This window comes from Delphinapterus leucas, chromosome 16, assembly GCF_059928025.1.
Source record: "Delphinapterus leucas isolate spDelLeu-1000000601 "Yukka" chromosome 16, BTC_Dleu_Yukka2, whole genome shotgun sequence".
NCBI classification, from domain to species: domain Eukaryota; kingdom Metazoa; phylum Chordata; class Mammalia; order Artiodactyla; family Monodontidae; genus Delphinapterus; species Delphinapterus leucas.
The window spans coordinates 26,748,508-26,774,011 of NC_143144.1; the positions used below are offsets into that span (position 1 = coordinate 26,748,508).

The following is a 25,504-nucleotide window of genomic DNA, read 5'->3' on the forward strand; positions in this document are numbered from 1 at the left end:
AACTGAATCACTTTGCTGTACACCTGAAACTAACACAACATTGTAAATCAACTATATTTCAATACAATTTTTTAAAGTCATGTCTTCAAATAATTTTAATGACATAGAGAAAGGTTCATAATAGGCTGAATAAAAAAAGCAGGACACAGAGTTTGATCTCTGTTTTGTGATACAGATGTATTTATTGGCCTATCTACAAATAGACATTGCATATATATTTGCAATAATACCAAAAATGTTTCTAAGTTGCTTCTGGTCCTCCCCTCAGTAAATCAGGCCTCTCCTCGCAGCCCCACCCTCTCGGAGGTCTAACATATGAAGGTGAATAAGGGAAGCGTGCTGACCACAAGCCTGAATCCTGGGACCTTGTTTTGTGAAAAATGACACCAAGGGGGAGAATAATCAGAGTAGTGCCAGTAGGTGGTGTTTATAAAGTTTTTATTTTCCGTTTTCTTAAAAATAACATTTGATTTCCTTTATGCATGTGTGGAGTGTACTTGTTTCCTTAGGCTGAGTTAATAGGCAGATAAAGACAACACGAGGCGGGGGTCCCCAAGTGGAGGCGGGGGGCAGGGGTGAATGTGAGGGGAGGGGGGCACAGGGGAGAGGAAGAGGGTGGGGTGACCCACGGGACGCTTGAGTGCCCATCAATGCACAGACACAGTCTAACACTTTGTTTTTCGATTTTTTTTTTAAGACATCTAAAATTACTGAGAGATACGATTTCAGCACTTTAAATATACAGACAGAAATCCAAGCACTTGGAACACAATTCTTAACTCTAAGCTCAGTTATTGCACGTAACACAGTTTAAGGAGGCTTCAGGCTATAAAGCAATTTGCTCTGCTTGGGACTTCCTCGGATGTCTCGAGTCTCCTTTGGCACCCCCGGTGTCTCTTCCCTTTGACCCCTGCCAGCCCACAGCCTCACGATGATGCTAGGGGTCAGTGGATTAGCCACCCATTCTCCCCAAGGGCTGCGGGGGAGGCTTTGGTGAAATGGAGGGTTCCCATGTTGATCCCAATGGACCCCCACCCACTCAGGTGAAGCTGAAAGCAGATGGAGCTCATGAGAGGTGAGTGGGTGGCCTGCCCACTAAAACCAGGCAGGCTGGTGTGAGGACAGAAGTGTGACCATTGGCCACATGTGGCCACAGCCCCAGGGGGACAACGGGGGGCAGTCACACCCCCTCACACTCTCACCAGCTTCACCTCCCTCCTCCTTCTTCCTGAGCTCCCACACCTCCTTTCCCATCGCCCTGAACCCTCTCTGAGTGGTCTCTCAAGGCACATTTTTTCCCTCCAACTCCAACCTGCCCCATCTTAGACGTGCCCGTCTCTCCCAGCACCAGTGGGTAAGGAGGCCTGGGGTGGCCAAGGGCAGCTCCAGGGCCAGGCAAGAAACTTCTCTGAAATTGTGGTCGAGCTCTTTCCAACACAGCCCGAATCCCGCTGCCTGCCTAAGCCAGGGGAGTGGGGACAGGACAGAGAGAGGACACCGAGAAGAGGGACATGGGAGGGGCCAGGTGGCAGACAGCTTGGTCAAGGGCACACATCCAAGGAGCTGAGGAAGGACCACCCTGCAACCTTGCTCACAAGGAAACCTGCACCTTGTCTGACAAGAAGTGACTTGGAGGCCTTCAGCCCACTGGGCACAAGCTGCTTGGTCTAACTTTGCAGGGGGCAGGTGTCTTGGTCCCAGAGAGTGGGGTGAAAAGCAGCGTAGAGGCTTCAGAGACAGGGCAATGCTGGACCCCTGAGTCCCACCAGGGTCTACTTCAGCGCCTTTTGCTTTCTCTCTACAACATATTTACAAGGTCACAAAAACGTGCACAACCAGAAGACCCAGAGAGGGCATGTGCCCCCAGGAGGGGAGGGCAACAGTAAGAGGAGAGGGGCACTCCTCCCTCTCTGCCCCTTCCCCACCCCAGAACGCCCCAGCATCCTCAACAGCCACGCCCAGGAGACGGTTCCAGAAGTCTGAGCCAGGGCAGAGGGAAGAGACAGACAGACTCCAATCCTAGCGAGAGCAGGAAGTTTCAAGTACCTCTGAGAGGAGCTGTGCTCAGACAGCAGAGGGCTGATGTGAACCGGAATTTCCCTGAACTGAGCCGGGGACCAGAGGAAGGACTGGGACAACAGGAAGGGGAGAGGGGGAGACAGGCGAGGGGGATCTGGAACAGCGCGACACCTCAACAATCAGAACTGTGCTGTGGAATGAGAAGCGGTTCATGGGACTAACTGGAGTTTCATTATTTCCCCCTAGGGAGGGCTTGTAAGATGTGGATTCCGGGGTGGAAGTAAAGAATCCGGGGAGCCAGGCTGGGAGGCTTGCCCAGGGAACCTTACGACGACGTGGACCCCACACCCTGCCACCACCCAGCACGCAGGGCGCTCCTCATCTCCTCATGTGCCAGGCCCCCAGGGATGGTCCCTAGGCTCGTGCGTGCGTGCACGCGCGCACACACACACACTCACACACACACACTGCACTCACCACACACCAAAGGGCATCAGAGGCCCAAATCCAGGCAAGAAATTCTTCACCAAAGGTGTTAAAAAATTTGCTTCAACAGGGAGAACTGGATAGAGTAAGAAAAAAAACAAACAAACCTTGGGGCACTTTCTCATGCTGGCTGCCACACGGTAAGGAGATTTGGGGGAACAGTGAAGCATGGCCTCAGATTCTGGTTGCCCCGGACCTGTCCCCTCTGACTTTTCACAACCCTGAACACCTCAGAGCTTGAAAGGCCCTCCACTACAGCAGCCCTAGGGGACCCTCGAAGGGGATGGAGGGCAAGCCCGGGGGCTGAGAGGCGTGGGGCTGGAAATGGCCCAGGGGTGCCTCTCTCTTGAGGAGATATGGGGAAACATCCTGGTCTCTGAGGGCAGAAGTTTGCAGCTTTCCACTGCTCCTCCTTCACAGGGTCTCAGGGACAATGCTTTCTGTTGGCCTGGATGGGAGGGGAGCAATTATTAAGGGGTCAGGGAGGACGTGGGTGCATACACACACCCCTGGGCAAGACCCAGGCTCTTCACCTGCAGCCTGATCCTCAGGTTCCTGGAGTGGGGGACCCCAGCAATGGAGACAGGGGAAGGTGTGGTCCTCCCTCAGAGCTAGGGGGAGCTCACCTGCATAACCACCACCCACTGCCCCTACAGAACAGCCCAGACCAGGCCCCTACCTGAGAGCCACAGAAAGGGGCCCGAGCTGTTCCAGGGCCTGGCATTCAGGGGTGCCCCATCTCCACTCCTAAGAGCTCTACCTGGATCTGCAAAGGCATACTCTCCCTGTCAAGCTGGTCCCTTCTCTTCCTCACATGGTCCACCCCTCCCCTCCCCAGCAGCTTGCCAAGGCCTTTTCCTCCCCCACCTCTCAGCTTCTGCCCCCAGCTCTTTCTCTGCCACCTCTGGTCACACTGGCTTGGGTTAGGAGGAGAGTCCAGCAAAGGGAAAGCGCTCACTGAGGCAGGTGTCCCAGCCCCTCTCATCTGAGTCTGGTGGGCGTGTCACAGCCAAACTGGCCAGCAGACAGCTCCCTGCCCTCCCTCCCCTCTGCCCCCAGGGATGGTCCCTAGGCCTCATCCCACAGGCCAGGGCTTGACTCCAGAAGGGAAAAAGAGAAGGGCAGGGGCAGGAGGAGGGAGGACTGACTGAGGAGAAGGTAGCAAATCAGGACAAGGAATCCCAGGGTGTCAGGGTGGGCCTGGATGGGGCTGGGGGACTGGCAACGGGGCATCTCATTTAATCAGTTTTGACCTTGCAGTGTGTGTATGTGTGTATTTTAAAACTAAAATGGAAAGAAAACTACAAGGAGGCCGAAGGGGCCTTTGGGTGACTCACTCTGCCAGTAGCAGTGTGGACCAAGGACACGTTTTTTCAGTGCATGCCACACACACACACACACACACACACACACACACACACACACACACACACTCACTCACACATCCCGGCCATACATGCCACACACGTGCCATGCACACTTGCACATCGGGTCCTCCCCGTTGGAGCCAGGGTAGCTTCAGAGTGTTATTTTCTGGATCCGTTCGCCATCTGCCTGCTCCGTCCAGGCCTCTGCTGGCCTGTCTCCCCGGCCGTCAGCACCCTGGCCTGCCCCAGCGCCCCGCGGGCCATCTACCAGATGTAGCCTCCATCATCCGCCTCGCCAGCCTCGCCCTCCTCTTCCGCCTCCTCGCCTGCTTCCTCTGTCTCCTTCTCCTCCTCGTCCTCCCAGCCGACACCGCTCCCAAAGTCCCCTGAGAAGCCCACGATGTCGTCTGTGAGGGGAACAAGCCAAGGGGCAGGTTAGCATCCTGCTAGCAGGAAACCTTGCCACACCAAGCTGGGCCTCCGGCGGCTGTCCGGCCCTTACCGCAGTCAGGGCTCCCGTGCGTGCGGGTGCCCGTCAGCTCCAGGCCCAGCTGGTCCACACACCAGCAGTTGCCGCTGCTCTGGTCGCACTGCATCTTCCGGTAGTAGCCATCCTCGTCACAGCTCGGGATGAAGACTCCTGAATGGGGCACGCCCCGCAGGGTCAGAGCAGGGGCCTCGGGGTGTGGGCTCTTCCCAGAGGTGGCCCTGGGACCTTGGGTTCACAGGGGCCCAGACCCCACCAGATCCCAGCCAGCGCAGGTACTGACCACCCAACAAGCTCAGACGTCCAGGGTTGGACGTCAGCATTTATTCCAGCTTGACTGACCAGAAACAAGAAAACCTGCCTTTCTAAACCACCTGCTCAGCCCCTACAACGGCTCCCATCTGCCTCCACAGTTCCCAAGTCCTGCAGGACGGCCAGTGTGACCTCGTTGTGCCAGACACCCTCCATCCTACAGCTGCTCCTCTGCCTGGCTGTCTCCTGCCAGCAACGCCAGCTTCTCCTCCCAGCCCTCTGATTCTGACCTGCCCTCAGGCTGCTCCTCTGTTCACTTAACAGACACCGGCTGACATCCCCACTCTGGGGCCCCAGTGATAGACTCTGCCCACTTAGTAGGGGTGAGATAACATAGAAATGTTAACACCAGTCACCCCAGGACATGTGCCCTAAGGCCCAGGGCAGGGGAATGCAGACCAGAGAGGATTGCTTCCAGGAGGAAGATCCTGGCTTCCTGGCAGAAGTGGCACTAGTGCCTGCCCCCAAAGGCCACTGGGTTCTCAGTCAATACGGCTTTGCAGGGAGGTTCCAGTGTTTGGTTTCATATGTGCCGGTCTCACTGCCCAGTTAAAGGCCAAGCTGCACCCAGGAGCTATAAGGCCCCATGGGATCTGCCCCTCGGACCTCTGTCCCCTCAAACACCACGCTCAGCCACACGGGTCCTTTCTGTGTCCCAAGAACGTTTTCCTGCCCTCAGCACTGCTCCTGGCTACCTCGTTCTCATCCCTCAGTTCTCCTCTTGAACACCAGCTCCCCAGAGAGGCCTTCGCTGACCCCAGGCTGACTTCTGTCCACTGTGCTCTCCCTCAGCGCCTCAGCTACATACAGGAGCCACAACCGGTCGCTCTGTCTTTCTGGTGTGTCACCTTGTGGGTTGTGTTTCCCCAAGTAGCCCGTGTGCTTTATGAGGCCAGGGACCACTACTGTCTTGCCCATCAGTTCTGATCTAGGCTGGGTTTGCTGTTGTCTCTCCAGGGCTGGCACTCAAATGTTTGCCGAGAACACGAGCATCTGCTATGGGCTTTGCACACACCCTGGCTGAAGTGAATTGAACAGAGAGTTCTAGGAACCTTCTGTATCCCTACCTCCAGTCCTGGCAGGAATGGGCACAAAATTAGTGCTTAAAACACACTTATTGAGGGGCTGGTTGGGAGACCTTTCCCCACCACGAGGATAAAGACAGGAGGGAGTTTCCCTCTCCTGTCTTCCTAAGCCAGGGCCTCCTCTGAACTCAGCATCTTCCATGATACCCAGTGGCTAGAGCCTCTGGGCCTCAGAGGGACCCCAGGGCACCTGACTCCTCCTCTGAGCCGAGCCCAGCCCCCTCACCTGGCTTCTTCTTGGCAGCCTCCTGGATCTGGATACGCTCCAGCTCTGCCAGGCAGGGGGGCTCTGCAGGGAGAGAATCAGCCTCTGATGGGGGCTGTCCCATGGTGCTGATGGGACTCACTGAGCCCCCTCAAGGCTTAGAAACCCAGTCAGAGGGCTCTGCAAGATGAAAATACCCAGGATCTGACACAGGGCTGCCCCACAGTGGGATGCACTGATCCTTCTAAGGTCTCCAAAACTGGCACAGGGGCTCTGCCAGATAAGAACACCCAGGCTCCAACCGGGAGAGGCTGTTCCATGGCTGTGGGATGTGCTGAGGCCCCCCAGGAAGCCCAGGGGTATCTCTGAGGGTACTGGCCACTCATGGGATGGGTAAACAGGATTCAGAAGAGGAGGTGAATGCACAGATTCCCCAGGGTGAGAGGGCCCGGGGGCAACATAAGACTGGAGGGAACATTAGATGGAAGCCTGAAGATAACTGGCAGCCAAATCTAACTTGTCTGTGACCTTGAGAAGTCCCCTAGCCCTTCCCAGCGGGGGCCTGGCTGTCTGTAAAATGAGAGCAGCTCCCAGCCTCCTGCCCAAGAAGGCTACTATACAGAATGGACAGCACGAGCTCCAAAGGCCTGGGAAGTAAAAGTGCTGGAGCTGTGCAGAGAGAGCAGGAAGGCTGGGCAGTTACGGGCAGTAAAACTGGTCAAAATACCCCACACTGGCAGAGGGATTTGTGATTTACATGGTGCTCTGCACCCAGATTTTCTCACTTCATCTTCACAACAGTCTCTGAGGTATCGTTATCTCCCCATTCAGATGAAGAAACTGAACTCGGAAAGATTCAGTTGCCTGCCCAGCGTCCCACACCAGCTATGGCGGAACCCTAGAGGAAGACCCAGCCTCGGGCCACAGTTGCTGTATACTCCCATCACACGACCACAGTGGGGACCAGGCCAAACACCAGGGGCAGAGCACAGGCTACCCCACCTCTGGCTGGTCAGCTGAGCCCTCGGAACCTCAGTTTAACCATCGATGATGGTTATTCACTTGGCCTAGATGATCTCTAAGCACATGTCCTGCCCTGGCTCAGGATACATAAAGCTGACAAACGACGCTATATCTCTAAGGCTAATGATCACACGCATAATCACATATTTGGGGCAAGTACTGTGAGATGGGCCTAAAGGTGGAATCACTGAGAAGCCAACCTAGCTTCAGCTTCAGGAACCCTGAGCCCCTTCCAAGCCCTCTGAGGGGCCCTAGAAATTTTACATGTGTAGTTTTTAATACTCTTCCTTAAAGCAGGCCTCCGAAAGTGCATAAGCTTCAGGACCCACAAAATCCACCTTGGAGCCTGCCGAGGAAGGGAGTTCAAGTGCTGGCTTCCCTGGGCTCCAAGAGATGAGGTGCTGAGAGAGTGCAGGAAGTGGGGGAGCAGGAAAAGTTCTGGGCATGGGGAGGTAGCCAAGAGGGAGCCACCCCAACTCCCAAAGACAGCCTGGAGCAAGGGGCAGAGCCCGCACAGCAGGGCCGGGGGCCTGGGGCCCTGGGAGGGGCCACACTCACTCTCCCTCCAGAAGCAGAAGCACCACTCGGCGGTAGAAACACGGCCATCCTTGTAGGTGTCGCAGGAGTTGAAGAAGGGGCGGATGCAGACCTCGTACTTGTCCAGGTTGACGGCAGCCAGCTCCGTCTGGTCCAGGAAGAGGTCGGCACTGGTGTCCAGCTTGGAGAACATCCAGCCGATGGAGTCCTTGCAGCTGGCCCCCAGGCTCTTGTCCAGCCCTGGGGAGAAGGCCACGGTTCAGACCTGCTCAAGGTAAATCGCTCCATCCATCTGTCCATTCATCCCTCCACCTCTCTGTCAGTCCCAGCCCTCTGTTCAGGGTCAGGACAGCTCAGAATCCAACCATGGCGTTGAGAAATTCAAGAATGGCTGAAGGCCCATCCCTCGGCCTCTGCTTAGGACTGCACCCAAACCAGTCAAAACCCTGTTCTGAAAGCCCTTCAGGGAAAATAATTCCTTACCTTCCCTTGGCTACCCATTTCAGGGTTTAGCTTCCTTCCACTCATTTTAAGAAGTTCCTCCTGTTAGCTATCCCAAATCCCTCCTGTCTGATCAAGCCTCCCTCCCCTTGTTCTGAGGTTTAGGTTCTTTTAGGGGCTCAGGGTCTGGCAGGAAGGAGCAAAAGTGGGTGCTCCCCAGTGCAGCCAGGTGGCCCAGTGTACCCCCGTCCCCCCATCTCCCACCCTCCTCCCCTGCAGAGCAACCAGCTCCTGTACCACTGGCCGGGTGGGCCCCGCTGCTGGCTGAGCCGTTCTGCTTGGAGTTCTCATGAAGGAGCTGGAACCAGTCCCGCAGCCGATCCCCCAAGTCAGCCAGGTCCTGGCCCGTGCAGGTCTCTGCAGTCGGCAGAACAGGGAGAAGGGGGTGGAGGGTGAAGGTGGGGTGAAGCAGCAAGCATGGTCTCAGCTGGGGGTGCTGCCCTACAGGCCTGGAGGCTGGGCAGTGGGATGCCAGAGGGAAGGGGAGTTAGAAATCAGAGGCTCTCTCTCCTCCTCTCCCACCTTCCTCCTCCGCCTCACTCCCTAGCACTAAAAACACCCAGCACAGTCTCCCTGGGATGAGGCCGGGGCCCTCCTGCTCCATGTAAACCAGACCTCCAGACCCACAGGTCCCTCAGGCCTGTCCCTGTCTTTGCTACTTCTCCTGAAGGAGGCGTCCCGGGGCCCTGGCAGTGAGCCGCCTCCCACCCCTTGCCTGGCTGCGGCCCAGCACTCATTACCTGGTTTGCCACCTGTGGAGGAGGTGGCGGCCTGCTCCGTGGGGCAGGGGCAGGGGCCCTCGCATCTCACCGTCAGCTGCTTGCTGCTCAGGCATGCCTGCTGCTCCAGCTTACACTGCACAAAAAGAAAGGTCGGGCTGGGTGACGGGGGCACTGCTAGGGGCACCCTCCAGCCAACCATGGCAGCCACATCTGCCTTCCTCCTTGGAGATGGGAGGGACAGACCCACGAACAGCCTGGAACGGCCCTCCTAATCCCCCTGGAGGCCACAGGTGTACAGTGGTCAGGGGCAGCAGGCCCAGGAAGCGGGGGGACTCAAAGGCTCCCAGAAGCCCCACTCCGCACCAGCCTGCCTCTCTGCACAGTTGTCCTTCCCAGGAAACCCCCATCCCCTCACCCCCACTCACCCACCCCTCCTCGCCCTCTTGGCCTCTCCTCTTCCTCCCCACAGCCCCTTGGCCCCTAGGTAACCGGCTGTGGGCCCCTCCCTCATGGCCTTCCCACAGTCACCTCCATGGGCTCTCTTGATAACAAACAGCTACTGGCTACTGAACATCTGCTAATTCCCTGGCCTTTACAGTTTCCAGAGGGGTTCATCCATTCCTCGCCCTTCAAGTGTTTTCCCCTGGTCGTGTCTGTTTTCTCCCCATGGGATGACCGCTCATGGAAGCGGGTCCTCGTAGCATTTTACAACGTGACCTCACCTGGCCCCCGACAGTCCTGTGAGGGAGGAATTGTGTTTCTCGGACTCAGCAGAGAACACGGAAGCTCAGAGAAGCCCAGTGACTCAGCCAAGGCCACGGGGCTGGGCTGGAAGCCAGACCTCCCGATGACCTCCACCTCCCCACAGGGCAGCACTGGGACCCTCAGACCACAGCCTCCTGCCCAAACCCTGCTTTGCCCTCAGGTGGTGTGACTCAGCGCTCTCCTTCTCTCTCTACCAGCTCCGCCTACGTCCTCTGTACCCCTCCTCCATGCAGCTTCTGCCCCTTTGCTTATTCTCTCTCCCTGCCTTATTCTCCCTGGGTGACCTCATCCCCTCCCCAACGTCAATCATCACCCACAATGGGTGACTCTCAAATCTGCATCTCACCCCAAAAGGGTTCCTATGCCCCAGAACCCAACTCCAGCTAACAGTCCATGCCCTCCAGACACCAAGCAACTCCTCACAGCTAGCAGAAGCATTCACAATTAGCACCCGCATTTCTAGGGTACTTTAAAGTTTATAAAATGCTTTCACAAATACTGTCTCATTTAACCCTCACAAAAATCCCATCAGGTTGGAATTCATTCACCCAACCACCGTTCCCTCCCACATTGTCATCTCACGGAGGATTACTTCCTCCTGCCTCAGAATGCCTGGTGCTTGCTGGTGAACCATCCTGTCCACGTGGATATCCACCCATGGGAAGATTTCAACCCCCAGCACCTAGACGATGGAGCTCCTTCCTTTCATTGCCCTCCATACTTTCATGAGGCCCTTTCCTCACTTAACTCTGACTTGCAGTTACCCGTCTCCTCCAGGCCCCAGCCCCCACCTGCACCTGCCCGAGGTCAGGGGCAGGGTCTGGCTCAGACTCCTGGGCTTGGTGCCCCTGCTGTGGTCGGCCACGCTGAATGCGCTGACAAGTGCATGCGGCCCCACAGCAGTACTGGGAGCCCCACAGAAGGCCCAGCTGAGCTGTCCTCTCTGCTCCCTGCGGACTCCAGTGCACCCCACCCCCACCCCTCCTGGGGCCAGGGCTCCTCACCACTGAGCTGTAAGTGTGGCCATCAGAGCCGCAGACGGAGGCGAGGTGGGCCATGTGACAGGGCTTGCACATGGTGTCTTTGTTTCCATGGAGTTTCAGGGCAGGCTGCTTGATCCTACAGGAGGAGCAGAATGGGAGGGCACAGGGGTGGAAGCAAAAATGAGAGACGGACAGGGCAAGGGAGGGTTCAGGAGACTGGTTCCAAAAAGAAGTTGCTCTTGGTGATCTATAGTAGATGCAGCTGCCTCCCTGCCCCTGCCCACCTCCCATCACCCCCAGCCAGACCCTCTTCTAGCTCATAAAGGTGGAACCAACAGGGCAGGGTATAGACCCCCAGCTTCCCCTTTCCAGCAGGGCCCTCAGGTTGCAACTCCAGGCCCAAGTGTAAGATGTAAAAGGGACTCACACTTGCGTAAGGGGTAAGACCAAATCAAAGATTGCAAACTGATGGCCCATGGGTCACATCTGGCCTGTAGGATCATTTTGTTTGACCACCAAGGGTTTTTGTTTTTAATTGGGTTATTCATGAACATTTGCAAAATGCAAGAGTTCACATAAAAAAACCTGGATTTCTGGCCTAGTTAAAATGGAAGATATGGGAGTCCTGGTCCTGCATTTCCACAAGGCCTGGGCTCACCAGAGTGGTCTGTCACCAAGCTCTCTTCATGCATTTACATTACCTGCCAGGCCCCTACAGGCATCTAAGATTGCAACCCCAAGTCTCTGGTCTCTGATTCTATGATTAAGGAGAAAGCGGAGGGAAATGGGACCTTCTCCAGGGGGTCTTGGAGTCAGGCAGGGTCTTGTCCTTGGGCTGGAGCTAAGGCCTCAAATGCCCCTCACTCCTTCCCTCCTCTAAAAGCCTCAGAAGCTACAACCTTAAATATTTCATGAAGTGGCTCCATGTCAGAGCTGGAAGGAACCTCAAACTATCTGGGCCAACCTATTTGTCTTACGGATATGGACACCGAGGCCCAGAAAGGAAATGTGCTTTTCCCTGGGTCCCACAGTTTGGTGTCTGATCTCATACAGTGTGGTGGTTTTGAAATATGTCCACAGATTCTTTGACACTCCTCCCTTCGAAACATGGAACCTAATTCCCCTCCCCTAGAGTGTGGCAGTACTTAAGACTCGCTCTTAACAAATAGAGGTGGCAGAAGTAACAATGTGTGACTTCTAAGACTAAGTCATAAATGTGGCTTCCTCCTTGCTCTTTCTCCCTTGAATGACTTGCCTTACAGGAAGCCAGCTGCCATGTTGTGAGGACACTCAAGCAGCCCTATGGAGAGGTCCCCTTGACTAGGGCCAACAGCCAAGTGAGTGAGCTTGGAAGTGGATCCTCCAGCCTGAGTGCAGCCTTCAGATGATGCAGCCTCAGCCAGCATCTTGACTGTAACCTCCTGACAGTCCCTAAGCCAGAACCATCCAATAGAACCACATCTGATTCCTGACAGAAACTGTGTGAGATAACACACATTTGTTGTTTTAAGCCACTAAGCTTTGGAGTAGTTTGTTCCGAAGCAAAAGACAACTGATCCTCTCCTATGTATTAGTTAAGCCCTTGCTCTTTAAGCAAACCCCCTCCAGGCCTCCCACCTCCCCAAGGCCCTCACCTGTGCTCCAGCTTCTTGCGGCTGATGCACATTGCCCGCTGGTAGCCCTGGGCAATGCACACTTTGTGACGGCTGCACTTCACCTTCTGGCAGGGGTCCTTGGTGGTATCCAGGGCTGCAGGGACACAGAGTTAGGATACAGGTCACCTGGGACTCAGTGTTAGAGAGCCCAGGAGCCCCCAGCCCCACTTCTGAGCTGGGAAGCCCCTCTCTCTATCAGCCCTTGATAACCAGAGCTCCTCGGCTTGGAAATTCCATCCCCATTTGGTCTGGCTCCCCAAGGAGCGTCCAAAGCCATGATCAGGACTTGCCCTCTGGTCTCAAGTCCTCATGGGTGTCAGTCACCTTCCCCAATGTGGGAGGGGCATGTTACCTTCATCTCCTTGCTGACTGTCCTCCCAGCTCCTGATGTAGTCGTCCTAGGGAAGGACAGAGCGGGTGAGGGAGAAGGGAAGGGCTAAGATTCACATCCTAGAGCCGAAGTTCAACTCCAGGGCCAACAGAGGAGAAGCCTGGGCCACTGCTTCCGCATGCCAACTGCCACCATCCTCGTGGTTTCCCAGATGACCCCTGTCCACCCAGGCCCTGCCAGCTGCCTCCCCCAGACCTCTATCCCCCTAAACCCATGTCCAGAATCTCTTCCGGCCTCTCCTCTATTCCCCTATCTCCTTATTCCACACCCCCCATCCCACACTGGATGACGCAGGGGAGGAGAAATTGGGGTGAATGTGCAAGTGGGAAGAGAAGAAAGTGGGGTGTGTAGCTGCAGACACATATGCAGTGGAGCCCCAGGCAGCACTCACCTCTACCTCCTGGGGATCAGCAAGCAGCAGCAGGCCACGGGAACCGGAGCAGGAGGAGAGAGGGAGAGACGAGGATTTTAGTGTGAGGCCTACCCTCAGACCATGTGGTCAGGGTTCCCCAGGCCTCATCACGTGACTGTGGATGCTGGGCAATGGTCTTTGATTGCTACCATCCTCTGACCTCTATGGCCTCCAACTGGAGAGCAGTACTCCTATGTCTTTACAAAAGAGAGCTTGAGGCCGGGGCCTGCTCAGGGCTGGCCTTAGGAGCAGTAGAGGTGAGGCCCATGGCTTTAAGGGTGAGGCCCCATCCCTCTACTTCAGGCCCTGAAGCTGGTCCCAAAGGAACCAGCCCTCACCCCACCATCAGGACAGATGTCTGAGGGGCCCATACTGCCTGGGAAGTGATTCTCATGCCTATGCCCTGGCTGTTCCAGAAACACCCTCTCTCCTTCTACCAGGGTCCCTCCCTTCCTAGGCAGTCCCCTCCCCTGACACCTGTTTTGCAGTCAAGGTCTGACTTGCGTGCAGAACTCAGATGGTGCACTGAGAGAAAGGGGGACCATGGCCCCTCCCAACAGCTTACTCAGTTACCATCGTCCAGCTGCAAATCCTCAGACTCAGAAGATCCTGAAAAGGCCCTCTGAGGTCATCTGTCCCAGCCCCTTCTATGTGCAGGAGAGGCCGGGAAGTCCAGAGACAAGAAATGACCTGACCCAAGTCCCACCGTCTCAGAACCCAGGTCACCCAATGCCCAGCACAGACCTCTCTTCTGGATACCGCACACTGTCAGGCACCCAGGGCACACGGGAGCTCTCTCCTCACCCTCCTCCGGCTGCAAGTCCCTCCCCTGGGCCTGTGGACCCCGCAGTGGCCAGAGGCAGAGCAGCTCCCACGCAGCCTAGCTCACTGGCATAAAACCCCAGCTCCTCTGGTTTCCCCACTTTCTCCTGTGGGGTGGAGGCAGCAGCTGAAAACCAGTAAACAGCTCCCAAGGTGTTCCCAGTAGCAGCTCTGCCAGGCAGGCGGGAGAGGGCTTCTCTGGACTGGAGGCTGGCAGTGCCAAGGAGCCAGCTGCCGGCCTCCTCTGCATGGGGCTCCAGGTGCTGGAGGACAAGGGGCAGGAGAAGCCACGTGCAGCTGCCTCCTCGTCGTGAGTCCCACCCAAGGATCAAAACTATGCAAGGATGAGGGCAGAGGCCACACTGTGGGGTAGGGGTGGGAAGGGACCAGACTCCTGTCAGGCCTGGGGAAGAGGGCATGGGGGTCCTGCACCAGAGGGCACCCACAGGGCCTTGAAAGCCCAAGGGCTCTGAGGCCTCTGATGTGTCCCCTGGAAGTTGACAAGCATCAGGAACAGGCAGGGGCAAGAGCCCTTATCAACACAGCCTCCTGGGCAAAGGCCAGAGAGGGGCCATGCTGATCAAGCAGTTGGCGTCAGACCCAGGTAGAGCACGCTGGGGTCAGGTGCAAACCTGAGTGTGTGCTTCTGCACACACGTGTGTGCATTCATTTGGGTCTTCACACGTGCACACTCATGGGCATGTGTCCCAAAGCACCTGTGTGTGCAGGCATGCGTGTCCTCGTCTGTGAGCATCTGTACCCATGCACACACGTGAAGCAACAGTGTGTGCTGGGTGTTCGTAGGAAAGGGCACTTCAAGACAGTTCACCCAATGCCAGTTGGTTTTTATCTAGAAACTAAGTAACAACCCACATATGTGTCCAAGCAGCCAAGTGTCCTGCAGTCCTTGGACCCAGGAGCAAAGCCACAGGAGGGGCTTCTGGAGAACCTGGCCTGGGCGGCCCCCTGGACACTCAACAGACCAGCCCAGGTTCCTGGCTCAGGCACCCACCCAATTCCACGGGACGTGGCTGGAACCCTCTTGAGCCCCTGGGCAAGCTTCTAAGAAGACCGCCAGGCAGCCGACAGGGAACTGCGGCATAATTTCCCTTTATGCCAGGGCCAAAGGAACCTAGCCCAGACCCAGCCCTTCTTCTCCAGGAACTCATCAGGGTGGAGGGGTCCCTCCCCTGGTGTCCACTCACCACAGATGGGAAATGAGGCTGAGCATGGCCAAGTGGTTGAGGCCAGGGTTACAAGTTGGGGCAAAAGTAGGGACTGGCCTTCATGGAGTTGGGGTCTTCACATCTGCTCCATCATCCTCTGGAAGGGGAGTGGGCATGAGGTTGTGAAGAGGACGGGGGAAGTGGCTTGTGTGAGTCATCTGCTTTCAACCAACAAGGTCTGTGTGTCCCAGAACCCACCCACACCTGAACTGGAGCAGGGAGGGGTGTTAGCCGAGGGCCTTGACGCCTGCTCATTCTCCCCCTCACTCTGGACCTAACCTAATGCCTTAACCTCCAACCAGGCTGTGAGCAGAAGCCTTTGGGACTCAGAACAAAGAAGGTTCTCAAAGGTCAATACCAAGAATTTCTGATTAGAAATCTAGGGGGGAGTGGGCTGGGGGAAGAGAGAGTTCAAAGAAAGGGCTATTTCACCATCCAGCTGCTTTGTGAGAGCCCTGGTAGGGAGCCATCTCCACCCACCCCAGCCCAAGTGAGGCTAAGACTCCCCCTGATTCAGGATACAGGGATTGAGCCCCTTTTGTATACAAGGGTTGCCCTGGGTTCTAGCTAAGCTCCTTGTCTCCACTGTGGTGGATGAGGTTGAGGGAGGCCAAAGTGGTTCTGGATCCCAGGACCCTCAGTTCCAGGAGAATGGGAGCAGCCAGCCAAAGAGCGGGATGAGGGGGAGAGAGGGCCCTGGAGTCCCACAGAAGCCCATGCTCCCTTACCAGCGTACCTCGGGCAAGCACCTCGGCCTGTAGGAGCTCAGCACCTAACTCATGGACCGCTCAGAGATGAAAGGAGATGGTATCTGAAGGGTGCCTGGTGTCCACAAAATACTCAACAAATAAAAGCTGTTATAGCAGAAGAGACCAGAGACTTCAGGTGGAAAAAATGGTGGAGGGACAGGAAATGGGCAGGGAGAGGCCACATGAGGGGCCCCTGCAAATGGAGAAGAGAGTGGCCACCACTGGGAGAGCAAGAGACCAGTGGGGTGTGAGGAGAGTCCTGTCCACTCCACCTCCTGCTCTCTCTCCAGCCTGCCTTCCCCTCACCATGCCAAATGGTCCCACCCTAGCAACCCCGGCCTCACTTACTGCAGGGTCTCCTCTGGGCTCTCCCTGACCCCGCCCATCTTCCACACCCCTGCAGCCACAGAGATCTGTCTAGAAGATAATTCTGATCATGTTTCTCCCACCTTAAAACCCTTCACTAAATATATAGCTTGCTCTTATTTTGAAAAAAAAATGTTTAAAGATGATTAGGTAAAAAGCATTCATATCAAAATGTTAACAGTGGTTTCCTCTGGGGGAGAGGAGTAGAGAATCTGGGCATCTTTCTGCCTTTTTCCAAGTTTCTAAAATTTCTACAATGAACATGTATTACTTTTGTAATGAAGGGGGAAAAAACCCACAATAAATATTATATTTAAAAACCCTCACAGGGTTCCCTGTCACCTACAGAAGAAAGCCCATCTTCTCTGAGTCTCTTCCTGTCCCCATGTCCTTCCAGTGGATGTATCACTCTGGCCAGGCCTCGGCACAGCCTTCTTCCCCCTCTGGAATATATGTTTGCACCCAGCCCCTGAACTTCTATTTATCTTTCAAAACCTGGCTTTCACACTTCATCTTCCCTAACCTCGCCCCGTATCTAGTTTTCCTTCAGGTGGACTGCACCTAGTAGAAGTTATTATTGCTCTGGTTACACCAAGCAATGCCATTGCTTCTGCCCTATTTAGGTGGCCAGTTCCTCGAGGGCAGAGACCATATAAAGTTCACCTTTCTATGCCCAGCACCTAGCAATAGTAAAAATACACTAATAATAGCTAACATCTTTTGAGCAATTACTGTGTGGCAGGCATTGCGCTATGCACTTTGCACTCATTGGCTCATTTTACTCTTCGTGAGAATTTAAGAGAAAATCACTATTATCATCCTATTTCTCAGGTGATAAAATTGAGGCTTGGAGAGGTTAAGTGACTTATACAGGATCACACATCAACAGCACAGCAGAATAGTATTGGTACCCCCAGAACTGGGATTCCAGAATCTGTGCCCCTAACCAGGACCCTGTATTGCTCCATAAATTTTCGCAGATAAAGAAAGTCCCAGGCCAAGACTGGACCCAGGAGGCCCAATCCCAGCCCATGGGTGGTTTCTCCCACCACACCAGCTCTGCTCCAACCCCTAGGCAGGGAGTCTTGTAAGCAGAGTGGAGAGACTGGCGGTGGTGGGGGAAGACACCTGGGGGCCCCCCTTCTCCAGGCATTTCCAGAACCCTCTTCACCCGCCCCTGGTTCGGCTGGTTTGGAGCTAACCCATCTCCTGCTTTGATCTCAGCAGCTCAGCCCGGTTGCCATGGAGACAGGGCCCACTGTGCCAAGCTGGGGGAGAAACGGCAGTGAGTGTGCAAGCCTAGTCGGGCTTAGGGGGCACATGCTGGGTGTTTCCAAGCGCTGTTTACTTCCTGTCATTTTAATTAGCACCCAAATCACCCGCTCACTTCACAGCTTGAATTAACCCAATCTCCCCCAGCCTCTCCATCTGGTGGGGAGGATGGGACACAGCAGTGAATCACGCAGAAGAGCAGCGCCCCAGGGCTAGAAACCACCTGGGCAAATCTCCACCTGCCTCTTTGCAGCACCGTGTGATGGAGAGACTGACACCCCCCACCCTCGCCCTGGCGTGGAATCAGGGCACTGGGTACTGGCCTGGCCTGGCCTCTGACTGCCAACAAGACTGTGGCCTAGAGAGCCTTGCCGTCACTGGAGCCCCTTCCCTTGCCTATAAAGTAAGGGTGACTCCCTTGCCTTCCTCCCTGAGCTGCGGAGGGACCCAGTGCGATAACAGCTGTGAGAGCACTTTGTAAACTGTGAAGCTCTATACTTGCAAAACTCACGAAACAGGAGCACTGAAGCTGGGTTCTTCGGCACACACGGTGGGAGTCTGGGGGACAAGGTGGACAAGAGGCACTTCTGGGTCTCACAGTCACAAGGAGCCTCAAACGCAGACTTCTGACGTCTCCAATTGAGGCTCTACAGCCAGAGGCACACCGACAGGACCGAAAGATGTGCATCATGAGACTTTAAAGAAACCATAACTTCTGTAACCCTATTATGGCACTTCTTCATTTCTTAATAGATCGAGAACCTCTAAAAATGGAAGTGGGCCAGGCCTCTCTCAACCTCTGAAAGGCCCCGTAGCCGGCATTATTTTGGCCTCATTCCTCAGGCGAGGGAACCTCTGATGCAACCCAGTCCACTGAGAAGGCCCAGGAGTGGGGAACTTGTAGCTGGGGGCTCCTCCTACCTCTCCCTGCAAAGAGCCGGGGAGCACAGAGGGAGGGACCCAGAAAGGAACAAGCAGGGGTGAAGTGGGGCCTGCCTGGCTCCTTCTCAGCTGAGGCCTGACACCCCTGTCACAGGCCCAGGCAGAAGGCATCTTGAGGAGGCGGCACCCTCCACATGGAGGAGGCTGGGAGGGGGGGCAGTCATTAAATATTTGCCCCTCTCTCAGAGGGAGCGGCAGAGGCTGTTAGGCCTGGACAAACAGACGGAGTCAGGCATCTGGCAGACTCCCCGCCTCCCACCTCCTCTCTGCTCGGAGGAATTTCCTTGGAGGACAAAAATGTGCTTATCACTGCCAGCATGCCAGGAGCTCCACCTGGCCTCAGGTATGCCCGCGCTGACCCCCATCCCCACACTCCGTGGGGCCTGAGCTCTCCACAGCTCCAGGGGCATCTCGGCCCCAGTCTTTGGGTTTCTGGTTCAGGCAGTGGCCCCAGGGGTCCATAGAGGGCAGAGAACAAGAGAGAGGTATAGGGGAGGGTGGGCCTGGAGTTCTGTTCTGAGCTGCCTCAGGACCTCTGTTTCCTTTCTGGAACATGAGTGAGGGGCAGGATTTAAATCCCAGGGATCTCTGAGGAGGGCCAGACACTGGAGCTAAGAAAACACAGACATGGGGCTGTGAAAGAGCACGTGGGCTTGGGTGTGCTCGGTTCCTTTATCTGTAAAATGTGGAGGCTCAGCGCTCAGTGCTTAATGCTGCTGAGGCGCCGCAGTTCTGCTCCCCCCCTCTCCTAAACTGAGAACTTTGAGAAGAGGGGAAAAGGAGCCTGAACAAGTTCAGACTCTTCCACGTCCTCTAACCTGTGCAAGGGAGCAAGGGATCAGGGAAGGAGCCAGCAGCTTGCGTCCAAGCAGGAGTAAGACACTGGCCCGGCCTGGCTTGTCCTTCCTGCTGTGTGCAGCCTTGACCTCTTCTCAGATGTCAGAGAAGAGAGCCACAGGGGCAGGATGCCCTGCCTCAGGGAACCTGGTCTCCATCTGAGGAAGCCCTGTGCTCACCCACCCACAGGTCTGATGGGTGGGTCACCTGCTCGGTGGGCCCACTGAGGTGGGGGGAAATTTTGAGCCCCCTACTTCCCAGGAGAAAGGGGAAGGCTGGCTGCAGCCGGGTCCAGGCCCACAGACACAGGGGAGAACAGGGAGGCCTGCGGGATAATGTTCCTTCACAGTAGCATGTACTCCCTTATCCTACAAATGAATCATTGGAGTCAGGGTGCCGGGGTTCTAGTTGTGACTATCCCAACCTTTCAGGGTCCAGAAAGAGGAAGAGCTCACCCCAAATAGTCAGCGTGGCTCAGCCCCAGCTCTCCCTTTGCCCTCTACCACCTGAATCCACAGTGCTGCTCCCTGGGGAAAAGAGGGAGGGGCTCAGAGGACAGGTTAGTTGAGACCCTTCCTGCCTTTCCTATTCCACGGTGCATATACTTACACTGAGCACCTACTGTGTGCACAAAAACCCCATGCAATGCTCTGAGGATGGGGTGGTAAGGTCACAAAGCAGTCTATCCCCAGACCCTACCCTCAGGGACTTACCTTGGGAGGAATGTGATAAACACCAGCAGGAGGACTCTTGAGATACAAGCCCACAGCATAAGTGATGATGCAAAGCAGCACCAACATGTGCCAAATGTGTTTATGACCAATAAATGCTGCAGCAACCCCAAGGAAGGTGCTACACATACAACTGAACACTGGCTGAGCCCTCAGGGGGTCAGAGGCTGCGACATTTCAAGAATCACATCACCCTACAGCTTGCAGCTGGGCCTGGGTCTGCCCGCCAAGGTTAGACACATTTTCCCTGTCTATAGCCCTAAGAAGACCCACATTACACTTACAAGGGAACCTACACAGCGGCAGTATGGCCATCCTCAGCCTGGTGTTTGCCCCAGGATGCCATTAGGCCTCATTTCTCAGGTTTCTTGGTCTCTGGTTAATACATACTCAACCCTGACCTGGTCACAGATACCTCCTCAGGAGCAAAAAGAAAATCCTTTTCCTAAACCCAAAGTCCTGCTGCTCAGCTTGTGGCAAGGGGGCAGTTGAGGGGGGTGGGGGATGTGTGCAGGTGGAGGGCTGTGGACGGGCTCTAGCGTCATCTTCTGGAGTCACAGAATGACAAGGGCTGCCCATTAAACCAAGGGAAAAATCAAGGGCCAGAAACTGGAAGTGGCTCCCCCAGGGAGGAAGACAAGCTGAGCACCCTCCCAGGGCCCTTGGGGCTCAGGGTAGGATAGAGCTCTTCCACTCCTCTGGACAGCCCTCTGACCTTCTGGAGAATGGAGGGGGTGGTGTTGGCTGGCCATCCTCTGCAGACTGCCTGGAAGTTGAGAGGAGACTCAGACGGCCTCTCTAGGCAAAGAGTGCTCTTCTCTCCCTCTCTTCCCAACGCCTGGAGCCCCACTGGGTGTTCAAGAGTCTCTCACTGCACTACACTGCTCTGGGCGACGCCAGCCCCTCCAGCGTGGGAGAGGATTTGAACCCAAAGTGGAGGTGGAAGAGGAGGAGGACAGGGCAGGACCCAGCCTCCCATCCCCAAATCCCAATGATGGAATCCATCCTGACCCAGTTTGGGGTTCTTCTCACACACCCACACTTATCCACGAACACCTGTGCAGCTCATTCCCACACTTGCACTGGTTCAGCAGTATGGGGTGGGGAGAGGGGAGGGGTGGTAACAAGGGAGGCCCTTTGTGGCTGAAACTTGCTACTGGCCTACTTGGTGTTCATAAAAACATGAGAATCCTAAGTAGCCAGCAGGCGACGTTTCCCTGGGCCAGACCCCAGGTTCATGGTGAAGCCACAGGCCTAGAGGAGGTGCTCAGATCTGCAGTGAATGAGTGAATTAGTAAACATACATCGGTGTCATTCTCATGGAGCCAGAGGCATGGTGTGGGCTAGCCCCAGAAACACTGATCCATCTGGTGGTTTTTCTATGGGGTTGGAGTTTCTTTCTATATTGCCTGAAATGGATGCCCCCCAGCCCTCTGACAAGATGTCTTCATGTTCACGTGTCCGTTTCAGTCTCCTAGACTGAAACTGAAGTTCAGAGAGGTTATGTGATGTACCTGGCATAATGTTGCCAGGCAGTGGCAGAATCAGAACCTGAACCCAGGCCTCATGCCTCTCCTGGGTAGAGAGCTGCTCTGGTGGCAGGCTGCCAAAGACACTGAGAGCCTTGGCCCCCCCTTCCTAGGAGGTGCTGCTCCTGCCCAGGCATCCTTGAGCCCATAGGGCACAAGCCAGGGTAGACTCTTCTTTTCCATCTCCACTAAGGGTTAGGCTTAGAGTTCTCTAAAAAGCAAAGTTGAGTTAGAGGACCTGGGTTCAAATCCCAGCTCTGCTGCTTACTTGCTATTTGACCGTGGGTAAGTTACTCAGCTTCTCTGTGCCTCTGTGTCCTATATAGGGTGGAATATAAAGTAATGGTAACTATCTCACAGGTTGTTGGAGGGCACAAGAGGCCACAGGGATAAAGTGCTGACTGCAGGGACTGGCAGATGTAAGCGCTCCCTGCAACCAGTGATTCAACACGTGCTAACTGCATGCCTCCAGGGTGCCCAGCACTGTGCTGGATCCTCATAAGTATCATTAAAATGTAATGGAAGTGGGGTACAAAGCAGAGAAGAGCCAAGAAGAAAAAGAACGGTCAGTGCTGTCCAGCCAGCTCTTGGAAGCTGCCAGGAAGAATGCTGTGTAATGGGCCTGTCTCCTCTCAAGTGTCCATCTCTATCTACCAGGCTCTGGATGTTCTGTTCCAAAGACTGCGGTAAAATCCACCCACTTCTGCAGGGAGTGAATTCGGAGATAGTAGCACTAGGGAGCAGGGCTCCAAAAAGCCCAGGCCTGCACAGAGCAGGGCACAGCTAGATCCCCATCTCCTCTGACTTGAAATTCCCTCCTCCCGGCAGCAGGGCAGAGATCTCTCCTGACACATGTGAGAGCCCCGCGCCCACTGGAGGGGAGGATTACTCTGCCAGTAAATCCTTCACAACACCCCACCCCACTAATAATCCTAGTGCTCAGAGGAAGAATGCTAAGCTGAACTCCCCACTAACCAGCTCAGACCAATTCCACACTGGAGCAACGGCCCGCGCTTTCCTTCTCTCCTTCCTTCTCCTGACCACTTCGACATGATTCTCTCAATCTCCCCCCTCAATTCAGTCCAACCATTAAATGGAGACATTTCCCTCACCCACACTATCGACTCCTTGATCCTATTCCCCAAGAATATTCCACTCCCCCTGCTTGCTTGCCTCCCTTCCACTGAGGCAGAGTGGGGGCCCTGCACCATTTTGTGACTGATTATCAACAAGGTTCTGGCTCCATCTGGCAATGCCTCAGAGGTTCAAAAGAAACTCCTACCTCTCTTTTGAGAAGCGAAGGAGCATATTTTCAAGAAAGCTTGCCTGATGAAATGTACATAAAGCCAATGCTACTGTGCCCAACTAGAGGGCCTTCAGTCCTTAGGGTGGCAAGTGGGGCCTCTGCTAACAGGGGAGGAATGAGAACTGTCTGCAGTCCTGGCAGAGCCCCTGTGCATGGTCTGTGCACTGCACAACTCCAGGGGGCACCATTCACACCATGGCACCCCTAGAGTTATGCAATGCAGTGGCTCTGAGCTAGCAGCCTCCTGCATTTCTGCAGAAGCTGCCAAAGGATCCCTATAGCCAGGTCCTCCTGCCCACCCTTCCTTGTCCTCCTTCTCTCCCTGACCCCATTCTCCTATAGCCAGGGCTACCTTAAATGGGGTTTTAGAGGAAATCTACCCTATAAATGCCTGAGGCCACGCAAACCAACACATGCTTTGAAGTTTTCCATGAATCCTATGGGGGCAGGTCCTGCAGAATTTCATTCTGGTGGCTTTTTTCTGATGAGCATGGGAGGAAGGGGGAAGTGACTGGCATCAGTACAGGGAGACAGGTGGGCAGCCCTGTGCCAGGGGTCATGCAGTCAGTCATCTATCCTCACCCACAGAGTTGGCTATTGGAAGTCAGTGGAAGGGAGGTGGGTAGGAACCTTTTATTTTTAAACCTGTACTGTTCTGATTAAGCATTTCTTTTCCCTCTGACCTTCACTAGGCCCATTATGGAAGATCAAACTGCCAACGAGTCAGAGGGAGGCCTGGACAAGTGACACATGGATTCAGGATGGGCCAGCCTGCTGCCACGCTCTCGATGCTGTGGCCGGGCTGCTTCCCAGGCAGCGGCAGGAGACTGCAGCTAATCTGTGCTGGGCCTGGAGGGGACGTGGAAAAGGTCTTGCTGGAGCTCCAGGCTCCTGTCACTGGACCAGCCGTGGGGTGGTGCAAACCGCCCACTCGGGCCCAGGCCACTCAGCCCTGAGGACCAGGCAGCATGCGAGTCCTGATGAATTTACAACCTACCAGTTTGACTTTGGAGATAAACAGTCACTTGTTTCAGGGTAACAAAAAGATGCATATTTCTGCCTGTTTCCATCATGTGGCTGGAAATCATATGAAGCATGTGTGTTTTAAACACATTGCTAAGGAACTTCTGGATGCACACAATTTAAGATGAGAAAGGTCACGGTGTGGCCTGTGTTATACTAGGTGGGTCTGATGAGAGAATCTGGGGGATGAGGGGCAAGAATTGGGGTCGTAGGAGAGGTTTTCTGGGGACAGGGTGTTGGAAAGCACCAGATCGCGGGGTACCATCGTTCCTCTCCTCCGGAGCATCCGGGCGCATCCAGCACCTCACACCCCCGCCCGGACCCTTCTCTGGGTCCCAGCCACGCCCTCTGCCCTCCCCTCCTCACTCCTACTTCCCCTTATGCGAACATGGCAGCCTTCAGTTTCCCCTCTGATCTACAGGTGCCCGTAAACAAAGTGCTGCAGCGACGCCCGCTCCTCCGCAGCCGCCTCCCCACCCCCTACCCGGCAAAGTCCGGCACAAGGTTAAGCCTGGGTTCCATCGGGCGTCCCTGAAGGGCTCCCATACCCAGCTACTGGGCTCTCCCCTCTGCTTTTCAAGTCCACTGGGCTAGGGAGTCTTCCCTCCAGGTTGCAGCTCCCCAACTTCTGGGCCGCGCTCCCCCGTGAAAGGTTGGTCCTGGAAAACCAGCCTCCATTAGTGCTCGCGTCCCTCAGCATGGGGACCCCAGACCTGGCTCTGGGGGCCACCCAGAGGTGGCCTCCGGTATTTTCACTGCTTTCACCAGCTCCCCCATCACGGACACGCCTTTCACCATCTCGCCTTAGGAGGACTGCTAAGAGCGCCCCCCGACCCCAACTCAAAGCGCCAACCAAGGGCCCTGTCCCCTTCTGTCTCTCCTTTACCCAAAGCCCAAGATGGGAATAGAAGGCAAGCGCAAGACGATGCTACTGTCCCTGACCGGCCCCACCCAGACCAGCCCCTTCTGCAGTGGCCCGTATGTGGAACCTGCAGCATCCACCCAGGGGGACACCTGGGGATGGCTCACCAAAAAAAAAGAGGAGCAGGTCGGAGGCCCAGGCAAAGCCAGGGTCCCCGCCCCTCCCTCCCTACTCCCCTCCGCCCCCTTCCCCCTGCCCCACTGCAATCTGCACCCCTCTCCGCACCCAGCCTGAAGGGGAGACCTCGTCGCTTACGCACGCCCCCAGAGTAACTCCTCGCTCTGGGAGGGTGTGGGACTGGGGGTCCCAAGCCCGCCAGCTCCTGGGTTGGGGAGTACATGAGGAGGGGTCTCAGGAGCCCGGTGGGTGCTCGTTGTTTACTCTTGGTGCAATTAACCGGCTAGGCTGCGGGAGCCTGAGGCTGCGACATGCAGCCGCCACTCCCAGCCCCAGGGTCTCTGCTCCAAAGCTCCCTCCCCAAACCCCCAGCCCCAGCCCTCGGCCCTCTCAGCCCCGCAGACTCACGTCTCGGAAGCGGTTCCAGTGCTTGATCTTGCCGCTGTACTGCGAGATGGACGACAGCCATTGCTCGTCCTCCATGAAATTGCCGGGGGTCTCGCCCTCCTTGAGCCTTTTGGCGTCGCCTTCGGCCAGGGCAGCTACTGTGAGGAGCAGCAGCGGCAGCGCCAGCCGCCCGCAGTCCGGAGCGCGCATCGTGGTCTGAATTCGACCTGAGGTGAGGGGGTGGGGGTCTTGACTTCTGCAGTATTTTAATGTCCTTCTTCTTCCCACCCCGCAGTTGGGGGAGCAAACGCCGTCGTCTTCCTCA

General features: G+C 55.7%; 1 protein-coding gene across 1 annotated transcript; it reads right to left on the reverse strand.

Annotated features, from left to right (window-relative positions):
* Positions 1–421: 421 nt before the first annotated feature.
* SPOCK2 (SPARC (osteonectin), cwcv and kazal like domains proteoglycan 2) lies at positions 422–25,389 on the reverse strand. The gene is made up of 10 exons (XM_089897640.1): positions 25,201–25,389; positions 12,500–12,545; positions 12,127–12,241; positions 10,514–10,628; positions 8,763–8,877; positions 8,260–8,379; positions 7,543–7,761; positions 5,983–6,045; positions 4,375–4,512; positions 422–4,279 (listed from the first exon to the last, which is right to left on the reverse strand). The coding sequence occupies exons 1-10, from the start codon at positions 25,387–25,389 to the stop codon at positions 4,137–4,139; spliced, it is 1,263 nt and encodes a 420-aa protein (XP_089753766.1). The 3' UTR covers positions 422–4,136.
* Positions 25,390–25,504: the final 115 nt, after the last annotated feature.

What these genes read in the sequence shown, in the direction of transcription:
- SPOCK2 (XM_089897640.1), bottom strand. Translation starts at nt 25,389, where the DNA reads ATGCGCGCTCCGGACTGCGGGCGGCTGGCGCTGCCGCTGCTGCTCCTC. An exon ending in ACTGGAACCGCTTCCGAGAC is followed by an intron (nt 12,546 to 25,200) that starts GTGAGTCTGCGG and finishes GTCCTTCCCTAG; the next exon opens with GACGACTACATCAGGAGCTG. An exon ending in CTCCACAGGTGGCAAACCAG is followed by an intron (nt 8,380 to 8,762) that starts GTAATGAGTGCT and finishes TGCCGACTGCAG; the next exon opens with AGACCTGCACGGGCCAGGAC.